Here is a 16,510-nt window from a genome sequence, read left to right as displayed (position 1 = left end):
CATCAGAGGAGAAACAAGAACATTGGGAAGACGAAAAGAACCAGGAGCGGAACCGACGGCGGTGACAGGAAATCAAGACTCATCACCAACCATGATGGAAGAATGACAAGAGGGGTGTGAGATTCGGACAGAAGAGAGGATACCGGCTTCTGGGGTGGTGTGGAAAGAGGCACCCGAGTCGGTGATCCACTCGGTTCTGACCAGCGGCGTCCGCCCCCATGGCGCTGAAGGTCTGCGCCAGGGGCCCCCCCAGGTCGGCTGCTGGCTGGGCTGAGCGGGCGGGGTCCAGAACGGCGCGACCGCGGGAGGCATACCGAACGCAGGCCACGCGGGCACGGGCACAGGCACGCGCGCCATGGCCATCGCGGCCGTCGCGAGCGCGGGCGCGTGCACGGGAGGGTCTGGCAGCAAGGGCGGCGCCAGGGGCCCCGGGGAAGGCGGATCCGGCGGCCGGGGCTGCAGCCACGCGCCTGAGGCAGCATGTGCGGCGCGCGCGGCGGCGAGGGAGACGGCGGCCTGCGCGGCGTGCGCGACGGCCTGGACGAGCTTGGCCGCGACGAGTTTGGCCTCGAGGTCCCACAGCACCTCCTGCGCGCGCTCAAGCGTGGTAGCAGGGGCGGCGCCGGGCGCCGTAGGAGCTCCAGCCCGCGGCGGCGCCTAGAGCGTCCGCGGGGGGCATGCCCAGCCCGCGGTAGGGAGGAGGAGCGCCCGCACCGGCAGTAGGGGCAGCAGCAGGGGCGGCGCCCACAGGGGGAATCCCTGCAGCTGCTGCGCCGCGGCCCGCAGGGCGGCCGGATCGACGGCTGCGGCTGCTGCGGCGGCGGCGGGCAGGGGGCCCTGGGCGGTGACGGCCTGCAGCGCGTTGCCCGCGGCGGCGCCCGAGGCCCCCGCTGCGGCGGCGCCCACTGGCTCCAGGATGGCCAGGGCGGCGGCGGCGGCAGAGGGCGCAGGGAAGGGCAGCGCGACGGCGACGCGCGAGTGCGCCAGGAGCGGCGAAGGGCCGCCCAGGGCGGCGGGCGGCGTCGCGCGGAGAAGGGCGGCCGCGTGCGGGTCGGCCGCAGGCGGACCGCCCAGGGCGGCGGCCGGCGTCACACGGAGAAGGGCGGTCGCATGCGGGTCGGCCGCAGGCGTCGGGCAGCGATCCGCTCCCTCCTGACCCCGTCCATGGGCGACGGCGGCACGCGAGGGCGCCAGGAGCGGCAAAGGACTGCCCAGGGCGGCGGCCGGCGTCGCACGGAAGGATGCGGCGGCCGGGAGAGGAGCAAGGGGCGGAAGAGCAACGCCAGGGGCCGGCGCGGCGGATCCAGCAGCAGAGGAGAGGAAGGAGAGGGGAGCCAGCCATGGCGGCGGCGGCGGCTGGAGAGAGGAAACCTAGGCGATTGATACCATGTAGGAGAGAATAATGGCTTCAATCCCTCCAAACTCTAGAATGGTGGGATATATAGTTCCTATACATGGGCCTCTAGATGGGCCTCTATACATGGGCTCAATATACACCAACATATCTAAATGCTAGCCATCAGTGAAATTTTGTATGTAACAATTGAACATCTGAAACTGTTTTGAATAGCTTTATATTATGATAGATATTTCATGTCTGAATTGTGTTTTGGGGACTATGTCAATGTACAAAACAATTACATTCTGTGACCAGGATGGATTCAATAAGAATAGAAATGATAACAGACATGTTTGGATTCCTTACTTGCACTAGCTTCCCGCCTAGCCCTAGAGCTCCAGACCGACGAGATGGTGTAGCAAATAATCCATTTGACCGCAGATTCCTCTGCAGAAGGCATAGCAATGCAGAAGTATTGGACAACCAATAAGGTAATCTCCCATCAGCTTCCTCCCCCTGCATAAAAACCAAAACAGAAATTTCCAAATTGTTATCTTGAGAACCCACACCCACCTCATGCAAACAGAAAAATATATGGGTTCAAATTATTTCACCTTTACGACATCATTTATGGCCTCAATTACATGATCAAATATAGCAGTCCTCTCTGATTCAAAAGCACGCCAGTGTAAAAGGCATTTGTAAATGATGCAGGCTGCAACTGGTTTGCCATCTTTAAAGCCTAAATTTTCTTTGATGCATCTTAACAAAATTTCATGATTTTCCTGCATGAAACAATAGAAAAATATTGAGATACCTGAGATTCTTTAAATAACACCAATGGTCCCTAATAAAATATTATCTGAGCAGGCATCAACTGAACAAGAATATGAAGGCACAGCTATATCTGAAAGTCTACCACAGACAAATCTACCTCATGCCTTTCAACAGGCAACCTTGATCTCCGCGATCCAGTCAAAGTCTGTGTAAGAGGAGCCAGATATTTTGTTGGTGTTGGGCTTTCCTACAATTTTATTACTTCTGTTAGATTAAAGCTTCCAGACAAGAATTTGAATGATTGTGATATCCAAGCTGAAACAAATGAATAAACTTACAAATGTACTCTTCGACTCACACTTGGGAAGCCCGGTTGATGCAGCAAATTTCTGCATCCAAAAATCATGTCAGTGAAATAAACAAGAAAGATATCGTGGCTAGGTTTGAAATCAAACAGAGGGTTAAAATATCAATAAGAAAAATGAGTAGAGTCAGGCACCACATGTCAGCTCTAATAGTATTTCAAGGCAGTGTTGTCGACAACAAAAGCATTTAACTGGGAAAGGGTAACAAAAAAATCACCTCAGATAATGTCTTTGGAGCTACAACTAGATTGTTCATTGTTGGTGTATTAAATGCCTTCTGTCTTAGGACATGATTTTCGTTTTCCAAATTAGTGAGTTTCTCCTGCAATCTGAAATCACAAAACCATGGTACGTATTGTTTCGAGTATCCTGCAGTTTTAGATACAGATGAGAACACCAAATACATACTTGTCCAAATTTTGCTGTAGATGGTTGCATTTTCCCTCCACATCCTTCAATTTCTCCATTGTATCATCACTACTTTTACGAGCCACATTAAGTTCTTTCTCCAGTATTGAGTTTTTCACAGATAATGATTCGACTAAATTCTGTAAAATGTAAAAGAGATGCTTCAGCAAAAGTACAATAAAGGGATATGTCCAGGCCCAAAAGGACATAACTGTAAGTAACAGAGCATGCTGCCCGCTGGAAAAGTGCAGCAGCAAGCATCAGCTTACTTCCTTAGGGACTATGTTATATCATAAAGTTTATCTACTATACAACAACAACAACATAGCCTTTTTTTTCCCAAGCAAGTTGGGGTGGGCTAGAGATGAAACCCAAGCAAGTTTATCTACTATGTTATATCAAAAAGTTTATCTACTCCATCTTAAATGAATGAAAGGATGCCAAAAGAAAACAATAGAAAACAGAGGCCAACCAAGCATATTCATGATCATGGCAAACTTACTCTATAACATCACAAGTCTGGCATTTGCTCTAACACACCCTAAATTTTTAGTGTCCTTTAGACAAGTGTCAGCTTCACAGCGAGCTTCAGCAAATGCCACAACTATGTAGTGCCCTAGATCGGTGGAAGCAATTCTTTTGATTATAGAATGTGAAGATGATAGAAATTATAAAACCTTTAGGTTGGAGTTTTCTTTTTCTGCTTCTGTGGTCATAATTCTTTTACTCTGCAACAGCGTGATCTCTCTCAAAGAATCGTCCAACTGCCTCTGGAGCAACAAATTTTTGTCATGTTCAATTTGGGCAGCTGACTTAGCAGCAGCACATTCTGCGCTTAATGATTCAATTATTTTGTCACGCTTCAATATTTCTGATGACTTTGACTCTTCACTGGCAGCCTGCATTTGAAAGTTCAGTCACCAGATGAATATAAAAACAAACATTATAACAAATCAAATCAAGGAAAATTACAGTAGTAATTGCTGTAGCAACTCACGTTTCTACCAGAAAATCAAATCTAATGTAAGAAAAACTTTCCAAAAATTTGCAAAACTAACCAATTTAAAGGCCTGAAACTGGTAATACTTATGTAGATAAACTTGGGCCATCTAGAGATGCGTAATTTTATAATACAATCCAAGGATTGATTTCAACCAGGGTTCAGATACTGCCTCCAATATTTTTATTTCACTTTGTACAATTTTTGGAAATAAAATTGACAAAAACGATGTTTCAAAACCCCATTAGAAGCCTTGTACTATTTATTTCTGCCACTATATCAGTTCCCAAGTTTCTTTCCCTCTTTACATACTTCCCAGATTTTCACAAGGTGAAGTAGAAGCCCTTCCCATCAGTTCATATTACTAATGTATCTGACAGGACGTAGCAAGCTTCAAATGCTTATAAAAAAAATAACTGGCCGAATATCAGCACAAACAAGAACAACCATCAAATACCGTGACACAGTAGAAGAATACAACATGTAATGTTAAGACTAATGCAATGAAGTGGCACATAATACCTACCCGCAGTCTCCTTTCAAGGGTAAGTCTTAAAGCAAGATCGTCCATCTTTTTCTCAAGCTTATTCTTTGCCTCACGCAACGCGCCAGCTTCATTTGCAGCCTATCACATAAAGAGTATTCCCATTACAGAACAATCACAGGAGAGGAGAGGAGATTCCATCCAGGCTACTAGAGCATACAAGGATAGAAAGTTGGAAAATAAATACTATAGAAACTTGGAGGAATAAAGAAAAGATATACAATAATATCTAAAGAAAATAGGAAAAAGATTGCAAATACTCAATGCAGGTTCCCTTCATTTATAGAGCTTTGCTGTGCAAAAAGCTTTAAGTTTGGAAAGCGCCAAGAAAATATGGACTAAATTGCTTCACATAGAATCAGCCTAAGAAGATATGGGATAGAAACCGTATTACCATTTTAAGTCTCCGTAGCTCCCTTCTTGCAAGCTTTTGTCTCCAAGCACACTGAATTGCCACTGTGGCTTGCCTGTAATGCTGGAAAAGCATTACAACCTTCCGCCTTCTCCATGTAGACTGCAGTGTGCCAATATGGTAAATAAATCCAACTACAAGTCTACAACATCCCATATGTTGGGTACAATTTCATTTAGAGAGGGGCACCTGTATCACTGTGGCAGCCTTATGCTCCCTAATGGCTGAGAAATAGCGGCGAGTGATACACCCTCGAACATAAGACTGAATAAGCAAAGCTGCCAAACATGCTTGCAGGTGAGCTCGGCGTAGCAGCCATCTTCGGACATACTTCTGAACAATTACAGCTGCAGCTGTTTCTCGTCTGATCGCATACATCTTCCTTGCCAAACAGCCTAATTAGCAAACAGACTGCATTAGCAATTTAGTATAAGAGCATCCATTCTTAACAGAGAACTCAAGATGATCAATCCTAAAATGTGAAGGATAGACTCTTCCCCAACAAATAAACTATCAACCTCCAGTTCAATCAATATATTTTTCTATATGTTGGAGTATATTGAGCCCATGTGTATAGAGGCCCATCTAGAGGCCCATGTATAGGATCTATATATACCCACCCATCTAGGGTTGGAGGAATGCACTAATAATTCCTGTCATTATGGTATCAATAGCCTAGGTTAGGGTTTCACACTTCCTCTGTTTTTCCAGCCGCCGGCTCCCTGGTGCCCGCCGCCGCCGGCTCATGGCGCTCTGGGCCTTCCCTCCCTCCTCTGCTCTGGGCGCGGGGGGTGCTGCGCCGGGCGCGCTGGGTGCCGCCGCCGCCGCCTGGACCCTCCCCTCCTCTGCTGCAGCCGCGCTGCGCGCCCTGGGAGGCCCGCGGCCGCCCTACGCCGCGGTCGCGATGGCCGCAGCCGCCGGCGCGGGCCCTCCCGGCGCGGGCGGACCGCATCCTCCTCCCGGCCCAGATCCCGACCTGCCGACCCCTGCCACCGCCGCTGCGAGTGCGGGCGCAGGGGGTGCGGGGGAGCCGCGGACGCCGCCCCTGCTTCCCAGCGCGCCCCTGCTGCCGCCGCCGACGCCCCTGCTGGTGCTGGCACAGGGGGAACGGCCGCAGGGGGCGTGGGGGGTGCTCTAGGCCCCCTGCAGCCCATGCTGCAGCCTCTGGCCGGTGATGCGGCCGCCGCGGCCGCGGCCGCTGCGGCCCACCGCGCCGCGATCGCTGCGGGCAAGCAGGCTGCCACCGCCGACGCCGCCGCGCTCGATCCCGCGTGGTTGGGCCTCGAGATGGCCCCCGCGGATGCGCCGCTCTCCGCCGCCGCTTTCCGTGGGCAGCAGGCCGACGCCGCCCTCGCCGCGGCCCTCCTCGCCGCCAAGTCGGAGGCTTCGGCGGCCCAGGAGCGGGTCCGTGTGGCAGCCCTCACCTGGGAGCGCGAGCGCGCCACGGCCGATGCCCTCGCTCTCCGGGTCGCCGAGGCGGAGCGCTACCTCCGCATCTCCTCCGGCCAACCAGCCGACCCCGAGCACGGCGCCTCCTCCACCCACCAGGCCCTGCCAGCTGGATCTGGAGCTCGGTACGACCCGACCGACCCCATGGTCGCCCAGCTCCACCTCCAGGCAGCCGGCGTCCAGAACATCAGGGCCCTGGTCTCCGTCCTCCTCGACCCCGCGTCCTCCTCCTACGGCCGCTGGCGGGACCAGGTCCTCTTCACCCTCCGCCGCTACGCCCTCGACGACCACGTCCTCGTCGACTCGCCGATCGAGGCGCGGGACGTGGCGTGGCTGCGCCTCGACAGCGTCGCCCTGTCCTGGATCTTCAGGACCTCGTCAGGACACACGGCGGCACCGCACGGCAGGCCTGGGTGGCGCTCGAGGGGCAGTTCCTCGGCAACGCCGAGTACCGCGCCCTCCAGCTCGACGCCACCTTCCGCACCTTCGTGCAGGGGGACCTCTCCGTCGGTGAGTACTGCCGGCGGATGAAGAGCATGGCCGATGCTCTTCACGACCTCGGGGATCCAGTGTCCGATCGGGTCTTGGTGCTCAATGTCCTACGGGGACTGAGCAGCACCTACGACCACCTGAAGGGCTGGATCGCCCGCCAGAGGCCCTTCCCCACCTTCCTACAAGTCCGGGACGACCTCGCCCTCGAGGAGATCACCCACCCCGGATCGTCCTCGCCCACCCCAGCCGCGCTCGTTGCTGCTCCACCGGCCTCCTCAGCTGCTCCTGCCACCTCCCTCGGTGCTCCTCCCGCCGGGCAGACCGGAGGAGGGGGGGCCGTGGACGTCGCCGGCGACGGGGTGGTGGTAGTGGCACTGGTGGCCCTGCTTCTGGGAGCACCGGTACGGGTGGGGGCCGTCGGGGCACGCCGACACCGGCTCCGGCTCCCATACCTGCCCCTGCCGCTGGAGGTACGCCCTGGCCATCCTTCAGCAACCCATGGTCAGGGCGCATCTCGATGTGGCCGTTCCAGGGTCCGGGAGGGGCGCCTCGTCCTCAGCTCCAGCCGGCGGCCATGTTCACTGGCGTTGCTCCTCTCTTCGCGCCGTCCTGGACCCCGCCCGCTCAGCCCAGCCAGCCGCCGACCTGGCCTGGTGGGTGGGATCAGGCCGCTCTGGCGCAGTCCTTCAGCACCATGGGACTGTCGCCGCCGACCAGCACCGAGTGAATCGCCGACTCGGGTGCCTCGTTCCACACCACTCCCGATGCTGGTATCCTCTCTTCTGTCCGACCCCCACACCCCTCTTGTCCTTCTTCTATCATGGTTGGTGATGGGTCTTGTCTTCCTGTCACCGCCGTGGGCTCTGCTCATCGTCTTCCTAATGTTCTTGTTGCTCCTCAGATGGTTCACAACCTTCTTTCCATTCGCCAGTTTACTACTGACAACTCCTGTTCTATTGAATTTGACTCTTCTGGTCTTACTGTGAAGGATTCGGCTTCCCGGCGTCCGCTCCTCCGATGTGACAGCCCGGGGCCCCTTTACACTCTTCGGCTTCCTGCTTCCGCTCCTCCGCTTTCGGCTTCTTCTTCGTCTACTGCTTTTTCCGTGACGGCTTCTTCCACTACCTGGCACCGCCGGCTTGGACACCCCGACCGCGACGTTTTGGCTCAGCTTAGTCGTAGTACAGATGTTCCTTGTACTAGGGCTCCTGCTGAGCACCTCTGTCATGCGTGCCAGCTAGGTCGTCATGTTAGACTTCCGTTTTCTTCTTCTTCTTCGCATGTTGCGCATGCTTTTGATCTCATCCACTGTGACCTGTGGACATCTCCTGTACTCAGCATGTCTGGATATAAATATTACCTGGTCATTGTTGATTTTTCTCATTACTCTTGGACTTTCCCTTTGCACGCCAAGTCTGAGACTTTCTCTACCCTCCTCCACTTCTTTGCCTGGGTGTCCACTCCGTTCGGCCTCACCGTTAAGGCCGTCCAGTGTGACAACGGGCGGGAGTTCGATAACTCTACCTCCCGGTCTTTCTTCCTGTCTCGGGGTGTTCAGCTGCGTATGTCTTGTCCGTATACCTCTCCTCAGAACGGCAAGGCTGAGCGGATGATTCGCACGACGAACGACGTCGTGCGCACCCTTCTGATCCAGGCTTCTCTCCCCCGCGCTTCTGGGCTGAGAGCCTCCACACCGCCACCTACCTGCTCAACCGTCTTCTGTCCACTGCTTCTTCTGCTCCCACTCCACACCACGCTCTTTTCGGTACCCCTCCTCGCTACGACCACCTTCGGGTCTTCGGGTGTGCGTGTTACCCTAACACGTCGCTTTGACCTCACCTCTCGCCGCGTTCTGATCTCCCGACACGTTGTCTTCGACGAGTCGGATTTCCCCTACTCCACCTCTTCCACACCTTCTCCTGATCCCGAGCTGGCGTCCCTGTTTCCGACTGACCCGGTGGTCCAGCCACCGTTACCTGTCTGTCCTTTTCCTACAGGTTTTCCCGGCGCACCGGCACCACTTCCGGTGATCCCTGCTGCGGCGAGCGCGGCCCCGGTACCCGCGGTCGCGCCACGTGCGGCCCCCGGACCTCCGGTCGTGCCGCACGCGGCCCCGGCGTCTCCCGCTGCGCCACGCGCGGCCCCGGTGCCTTCCCCTGCCCCTGCGCGGTACGCTCAGCCGGTGCAGGTGTACCGGCGTCGCTCGGCGCCGACCTCGGTGCCGCGGCGGTACGCTGAGCCGTTGCAGGTGTACCAGCGTCGTTCCGCGTCGACACCGGCGTCGCCTCCTGCTCCGGAGGCTCCTACAACGCCGACACCGGAGCCGTCGCCGCCACCGCCTCCTCCGGCTCCCTCTCGAGCAGAGCCGGAGGTGTACCACCTGCCAGTCGTCCATCGGGATCCTCGGCATATCCATCCCATGGTGACTCGGCAGATGGCGTCCCAGGCCGCGACTCTCTCCGCTACCGAGGGAGAGCCGCGGGTCTCTCCGGTACCCTCCTCTGTCCGCGACGCCTTGGCGGATCCTCACTGGCGTCGCGCGATGGAAGAGGAGTATGCAGCTCTTCTTGCCAACCAGACGTGGGACCTCGTGCCGCGTCCGTCTGGTTGCAATGTGGTGACTGGCAAGTGGATCTGGACGCATAAGCGTCGGGCTGACGGCACACTGGAGCGCTACAAGGCTCGCTGGGTTCTCTGGGGGTTCACTCAGCGGCCTGGTGTGGACTATGATGAGACTTTCAGCCCGGTCGTGAAGCCCGCTACGGTGCGCACGGTCCTCTCGCTTGCGCTCTCGCGCACTTGGCCTGTGCACCAGCTGGACGTGAAGAATGCATTTCTTCACGGCACCTTGTCAGAGACTGTTTACTGCTCTCTGCCTGCGGGATTTGTGGATTCGAGTCGTCCGGATATGGTTTGCCGGCTCAACAGGTCTCTCTATGGACTGAAGCAGGCTCCACGGGCTTGGTACTCTCGGTTCGCCACGTTCTTGCTGACACTGGGGTTCACCGAGGCCAAGTCTGACACGTCTCTCTTCATCTACCGCCGTGGAGATGAGACGGCATACCTGCTGCTATATGTCGATGACATTGTGCTCACAGCTTCCAGTCAGCAGTTGCTTCAGAGTGTCATCTCCTCTCTGCAGAAGGAGTTTGCTATAAAGGATCTTGGTCAGCTCCACTTCTTGGGCGTCACTGTTGAGCCTCGCCCGTCTGGTCTTCTTCTGCACCAGCGGCAATACGCCCTCGATATTCTGGAGCGGGCTGGGATGACTGATTGCAAGCCCTGCTCCACTCCAGTCGACACTCAGGCGAAGCTGTCTGCTGATCTGGGTGATCCGGTGGCTGACCCTACAGCCTACAGGAGTCTGGCCGGCGCTTTGCAGTACCTCACCTTCACCAGGCCGGACCTCACCTACGCTGTTCAGCAGGTCTGTCTCTACATGCATGATCCCCGGGAGTCACACCTTGCTGCGCTGAAGCGTCTCCTCCGATACGTCCGTGGCACTGTGGACCTCGGCCTGGTACTTCACCGCTCGACCTCTGCTGAGCTGGTGGTCTACACAGACGCTGACTGAGCTGGCTGCCCGGACACTCGTCGCTCCACCTCCGGCTACGCCGTCTTCCTGGGCGGCAACCTGGTCTCCTGGTCGTCCAAGCGGCAGCCGGTTGTCTCCCGCTCCAGTGCCGAGGCGGAGTACCGGGCTGTCGCTAACGGCGTGGCGGATGCGTCCTGGCTGCGACAGCTCTTGGCGGAGCTCCACGGCCCGCTCGTCAAGAGCACGCTCGTCTACTGTGACAACGTCAGCGCCGTGTATCTCTCCACCAACCCCGTCCAGTATCAGCGGACGAAGCACGTGGAGATCGACCTACACTTCGTGCGTGACAGAGTCGCCATCGGCGATGTTCGGGTACTCCATGTCCCGACTACCTCCCAGTTTGCTGACATCTTCACGAAGGGGCTGCCCTCGTCGACCTTCTCGGAGTTTCGATCCAGCCTCAACGTAGCCGGTGGCTAGTTGTAGCTGCGGGGGGGTTTTAGCCCTTTTGTGCTCTACTTGTACTCTCATCTTGTCCAGTCTTGAACACCGCTGCGTCGGTTGTTCAGACTGCGAGGGGGGGTGTTAGCCAACCCGACCATAAAACCCAGGTGTTATAGTGGGAGGGGTGGGGGCTTTTATCCTTAGTCAACACTATAGTAAAAAACATTTAACTTAAGCTACACTAGTGGCCAAAGATTGGTAGTTTTTGGGTAGCTATAAAATTCATTGTGATTCATGATGGATGCTTACAAGAACCAGAGGATAAGTTTGCCAGTCATGCAAATTGCACGCATGAGTAACAAAATGAAATTAATTGTCCACAGTGAGAAAGAAATTCTATCTTGGTAGCAAGGGTTTGGGGATAATTGGCACTCTATGCAACCAAACCTCTCAAGAATTACAACAATCTAACAACCATCAACCGCATTTAACAATAAATATCTCTGGTGGCAAAAGATAGGTTATGTTTGAAGCATGCAGTCAAAATTTCTGATACTTGGCCATTAATATTTCCCAGTTACGTTGAATCATGAAGATAACGTATTTGGATGACATAGGGATGACTGTATTTATGTACTGTTGAAGCCTGCAGTCTAACATTTTTTATACTTGGCCATTCATTATTTTTTCAGTTATATTGAGACATTGAAAATGATATATTCCATTCCAGTTCATTTGGAGGGCAAAGAATCACTCTCTTTAGTGTTCTCTGTCATCATTTGACTGTGTATGTCACTTTTAGAACAAAACAATAAAGCAATATGATAGGCCCACTTGTTCACCTCTGCAATATGCTTGTACAGAAATTGATGCCTCCCTTGTTTTCACGAATTCTTTTCGTGCGACAAATGTTCTGAAACGGCCTTGAATGTGCCGCGCAGCATTTTCCAAAACCTCAGCACGACACAGATCTAATATGGCAATTTGACCAGCCCTAAGGAATACCTTCGTTCTACCAAGCTATCATGTAAAACAAAATGTCAATATATGATTTTAATATCTTTCTCAATCAACTCAAGCTTATTATCAAATCAATTGCTTCAGTTTCGAAAAAAATTCACAAGCATACAGGAGAGCTGAGCATCATTTCATTAAGAAGAACAGAATAAAATTAAATAACAAAACAAAACACAAAGTACTAGAACACATGCCACAGTGCAAATAGTAAGACGACCAACGGAAAGACTAGGACGAAGAGATCTAAACCTCCTGGCAAACAGGTTCCACATGTTCATAGCCCAGCAGCGGCAGTAATGGAGCACTAACAAATCCTAATATAATTATAGCATGTTCTGGTTTCTGGATAATTGGATGTTTTATATAATAGAGCAATGCTATTTTTTTCCAAATAAAAGACCTAAACCTTATACAGTGGCTTGGGAGATATATACAAAGATTCAGTTGTGTAAACAGGTTTGATTCATTTAGGTCATCTAATCATCACAGTACATTGAAACAATAGAATCTCAGCTGAGCAGATTACTTGAAAATTATCAAGCTTCATCTTTTCGAGAATTCCCTTTGTCAGCGTTCTTTCGTCATAACTGCAAAAGTAAAACAAAAATGATATCAAGAAAGGTGATGCAATTAATAAACGATCGTTCTTTTTTTTTAATAAACAGTCTTTATAGACTCCAAACTTATTATCATAAATGAAATTACTACGATGTGCTGCTCAATTAAACATTTACAAATCGTCAGATGATGCGAACAGTTTTCCACACTGCACGGCACTGCGCAGTGTAATAAGTTTTTTAGCAGAAAAGCCTTATTTCAAGCACAAACTACTTATATAAATTTCCATCTCTTTATATAACTACTTAACTAGTTTCATTTGGGATATAGGAGATACCTTCCAATCATCAACTCTGGAACTAGAACAGCAAACCGATCAACAAATTCAGCGTAAGTCCTTCTGGTAGGATAGCCAGCAAGACTAATACGGACAGCCTCTAAGACACCCTGTCATGCCACCAATTGAAAATTTCAATGAAAATGTCAATTAGAAAAACATGAATGTACCAAAAATGCAGAACCAGAAACAATGAAGCATCAGTCAAGTACAAATTCTCACCAGCCAAAAGATAAGTATAAACCTAGGAAGCTTGATTTTTTTACAACAATATTTCTACGAATATCTAAATACACATTTTATTTGATTTTACAAATCTGAACAGCAGAAACTAGTGGTCAAACTATGTATGTTAGTTCTGGAGTATATGATGAACAGCTTGATAATAATTTATAGGTATTAGAGAACAAATGGTGGAAACATGATAAATAGATCTCAAGCAATCTCATAAATATGGTCTAGTTACTTCCCAAAACTGCCCACCCCAATCAAATGTTGGGGTGGTTTAAGATCAGTAGGACATTGAACATTACAACAATAACATTTGGCTAAGTCAGCATAGAACCACAAATCGTTTCACATAATCCTATTGATCTAATGACGAAAGTACAAGTCGAAGAAAAAAAAAGAATAAATTACAATATCCAATGCTTAGTGCAAGCAGCAAACAAGACGGTCAGCAACAAACTGCTACGTCGGCAGATTTGCTGACTACTAAAACAATGAGAAAAATTATAATATTGCTTTAGTATTCCATGCTTCAGTGAAAGTTCTTACTCCACAACGCAGTTGATGCAAGACGCTTTGATTTTCAAAAAGCTGAGGTCGATTAGCAGAGTTAGGCTTCACACAGCGTATATAGTGAGGTTCCGTTGAGTTTAGGGTTTCCATGAGGGCTTGGAGTTGCAGCTTCAAAGAAAGCAATAAAGCGACATATGAATCATTGAATCAGAAGAATTGAGAAAAATGATTAGAACGGCAATAATCAGTGTCTTCGTTGTATGTACAATCTAAGAATGAAACAGATATAAATATTCAAAGCTGTAGAAAAATGGCAAGGGTCTTTTTATTGATACCTTAAATCTGGAAGCAACAGACGAAAACTTGTAGGAGGATCTTATAGATTCTTCCGGCAATGAAGTGAAAAGTCCAGAAACAAATGGGCACCTTGAAGATGATAGAAGATTGCAGTGCTCTGCAACAATATAATCTCGATTCTTTTCCAGAAAAGAATCAGTTTGATATGTAACCTGCAGATAGCTGGATGCTATTAGTATAAAAACAGTAATAATTAATGGCATAGCTGGCGATCCTGGCTTACCTTCCCAGCATAGTGTGAGATGGTAAAATCTGTTTCTGAGAATTTTGTCTTCTCAAGCCTAGGATGGGAAGAGAAGTTTCTGAACATCTTTGTTGCGAAGGTCTCATGAGTAGATTTTGGAAACATGCTGTAAATGAGCAAATCTTAGCTGACAGTGATTCATTCTATATTACTATATAAATGTTATATTCCAGGAGAAACAAACCAGCAGCTTACCAAGCTTCATCCAGCAGTGCAATAATTCCAATCGGTTTCTGTTTCGAGGACATAGAATACAATTAATACCAGTCTACAAAACAATTTTTATAGCGTCAAGTAACAGACTTGGTAAGTACAGGTGCTGATATTGCAGATTTTAACAGCAAGCTGAAATGAAATTCCTGCCCATATGTCTCCACTGTAAGCATATATTCTCTAAACGCTTTTAGGCAAGGTTTTTAAGGAATACCCAAGTAGCCACAGAATGCCTCACCACCTTAAGAACCTTGCTTTAACGAAACGGCAACATGTTGCACCCACTTACAGAAACCAGAGTACTACCAACAATTGTACACACAAATAGTTCTAAAGCGTATAGTTTTATAATCATAAAAGAAAGGTAGACTTTGATCAAAAATATATGCCTTGCAAGCAAATACATCCTATACAGTTCAAACCTATACCACAAATGACCACAAGAAACAAAAACCATACCACGAATGGAGACACCACAAGCTAGATGATTATTTCCTGAACTTTCTAGCTATGCAAAAGCCAAAAACTGATGCACATGCACCATCAGTCGGGTTAAACAGAAGTACAGAACTCGAAGTGTTGAGTTGCATGCACCAACCAATTCAGCCCAAAAGCTTAAGCTTGTGGGAAGAGGTGGGCAATTCAATTATATAAACACTCCCCCTCATGTGCAAGCTCCCTCAGGCCTCAAACGTTGAAAATAGAAGTCGGCTGCAATTATTTTATTTAATCGCACCTGCCAGGATTCGAATTCGAGACCTCTGGGTTTGATATCATATTGAGTTGCATGCACCAACCAATTCAGCCCAAAAGCTTAAGCTTATGCGGAGTGGTGGGCAATTCACTTATACTTCAATAGACACCGCAAAAGTCATATCGGCGCTGGCAAAAGTGTTCCAAACAATCTCAACATGTGGTGATTCCATCATACAAGTAATGCTCAAGGCTAAAGAGTGGCAACCGATCCCAGCACTGCTGGTCCACAACAAGCACCAATACAGGTTCAAAGTTTGAATGAAGAATCAAGACATTGGGCACAATTTAATGCATGCGCAAAGCGTCAAATTTAAGGTGATGGTAATATAAATACTGCAAAATAATCATATATGAGAACATAGTTCATAAAAAGATAAACACAGTTGTTTACAAGTTACCACACTAAAATGAATCAAGGTCACTGAGACAGATCACATATCATTCAGCTTATGTCAATAAGTAAAGTTAAAGAAACAACCTTTTCAATCAAATCCAGCACATCCTGGTTGTCAATGAACTCAATGTAACTCCAATTAATTTCCTCACTTTTGTACTCCTCCTGTTCCATCTTGAATACATGCTGAGGGAAGACATTTGCAGCATCCAGTGTTAAGAGAAGTAAAGAACACATCCTTCTAAATCAAACGGAAAAATATAGTACATGCCTCATTAAAGTGTTGCTGTAGTTTTTCATTTGCAAAGTTAATGCAGAACTGCTCAAAGCTGCACAGGTACATCAAGTAGTGTCGTTAAAAACAAGCTAGAAATGCAAAATTAATATTTCAATGTGATGGCTAGTACTAGCAGCATTCACAAACGTTTCACCAGAATTTTTGTTATAATGTGCCAAATGCATGCCTGCGCGCAATGACATATTTCAAGTAATTCAAGTATATCACCAATAAATAGCCTACCCCAACTTGCTTGGGACTCAAAAGGCTTTTGTTGTGGAGGTGGGGTGGGGTTATATTGCCAAAGGAATGCTGTAAGTAAACAGTTAACTAGGCTCTTTACTTGCTAATGGCACACTTCGTTCGGAGTTTGGACAAAAGAATTAATAGGCACACTGCTACAAAACATTAGTGCATTGCTATAAATGAAATGAAATGAAATGAAATAAATGACAGGCTAGCTGTATACCTGTTGTTTTTGAAGCTTTCAAAGCCGTAGATATCCAAGACACCAATTTGTACCTTGGAATCAACATCTTGACCAATTGACTTATTAATATTCTCGACAAGCCTGAAAATAGTTTTAAAACAGGGTTCACATAGATCCATACCATTACTTTTTTTTTCTCGAACACGCAGGAGAGCTGTGTATCTTTATATTAAGAGAGAGGATTGGTCCAAAAACAACGGCGCCCTGCCTGGACCAGAGCACGGGCTGTTATGTACTCATAGATCCATCCATTACAACTTTCTCGTTTTAGAAAAATACCACCACAAAGGTTGAAATCGGGCCAATGCCGTTACAATTTGCCTCTTGTTTGAAACAAGCCACTGATATACATAATTTACTT

General features: G+C 49.5%; 1 protein-coding gene across 3 annotated transcripts in view; it reads right to left on the bottom strand.

Moving 5' to 3' along the window:
* LOC120657364 (protein OPAQUE1) overlaps nucleotides 1-16,510 on the bottom strand; it is a 30,572-nt gene that overhangs the window by 6,244 nt on the left and 7,818 nt on the right. For all 3 annotated transcript variants that reach the window (XR_005668145.1, XM_039935664.1, XM_039935665.1), the window contains exons 10-29: nucleotides 16,129-16,230; nucleotides 15,654-15,711; nucleotides 15,467-15,568; nucleotides 14,215-14,252; nucleotides 13,999-14,125; nucleotides 13,754-13,927; nucleotides 13,455-13,586; nucleotides 12,678-12,787; nucleotides 12,309-12,369; nucleotides 11,608-11,785; nucleotides 5,035-5,240; nucleotides 4,828-4,947; nucleotides 4,416-4,514; nucleotides 3,567-3,788; nucleotides 2,890-3,029; nucleotides 2,699-2,810; nucleotides 2,455-2,505; nucleotides 2,274-2,363; nucleotides 1,954-2,124; nucleotides 1,706-1,855 (exon numbers count right to left, since the gene is read on the bottom strand). Coding sequence is in view for 2 of the 3 variants with exons in the window: in XM_039935664.1 (XP_039791598.1) it covers nucleotides 1,706-1,855; nucleotides 1,954-2,124; nucleotides 2,274-2,363; nucleotides 2,455-2,505; nucleotides 2,699-2,810; nucleotides 2,890-3,029; nucleotides 3,567-3,788; nucleotides 4,416-4,514; nucleotides 4,828-4,947; nucleotides 5,035-5,240; nucleotides 11,608-11,785; nucleotides 12,309-12,369; nucleotides 12,678-12,787; nucleotides 13,455-13,586; nucleotides 13,754-13,927; nucleotides 13,999-14,125; nucleotides 14,215-14,252; nucleotides 15,467-15,568; nucleotides 15,654-15,711; nucleotides 16,129-16,230 (2,443 nt within the window). In the remaining variant the exon portion in view is untranslated. The remainder of the gene's footprint in view (nucleotides 1-1,705; nucleotides 1,856-1,953; nucleotides 2,125-2,273; nucleotides 2,364-2,454; nucleotides 2,506-2,698; nucleotides 2,811-2,889; nucleotides 3,030-3,566; nucleotides 3,789-4,415; nucleotides 4,515-4,827; nucleotides 4,948-5,034; nucleotides 5,241-11,607; nucleotides 11,786-12,308; nucleotides 12,370-12,677; nucleotides 12,788-13,454; nucleotides 13,587-13,753; nucleotides 13,928-13,998; nucleotides 14,126-14,214; nucleotides 14,253-15,466; nucleotides 15,569-15,653; nucleotides 15,712-16,128; nucleotides 16,231-16,510) is intronic.

Source organism: Panicum virgatum, chromosome 1N, assembly GCF_016808335.1.
Source record: "Panicum virgatum strain AP13 chromosome 1N, P.virgatum_v5, whole genome shotgun sequence".
NCBI lineage: Eukaryota > Viridiplantae > Streptophyta > Magnoliopsida > Poales > Poaceae > Panicum > Panicum virgatum.
The sequence above is the reverse complement of the archived record's forward strand: the minus strand, read 5'-3'. Positions and strand labels throughout refer to the sequence as shown.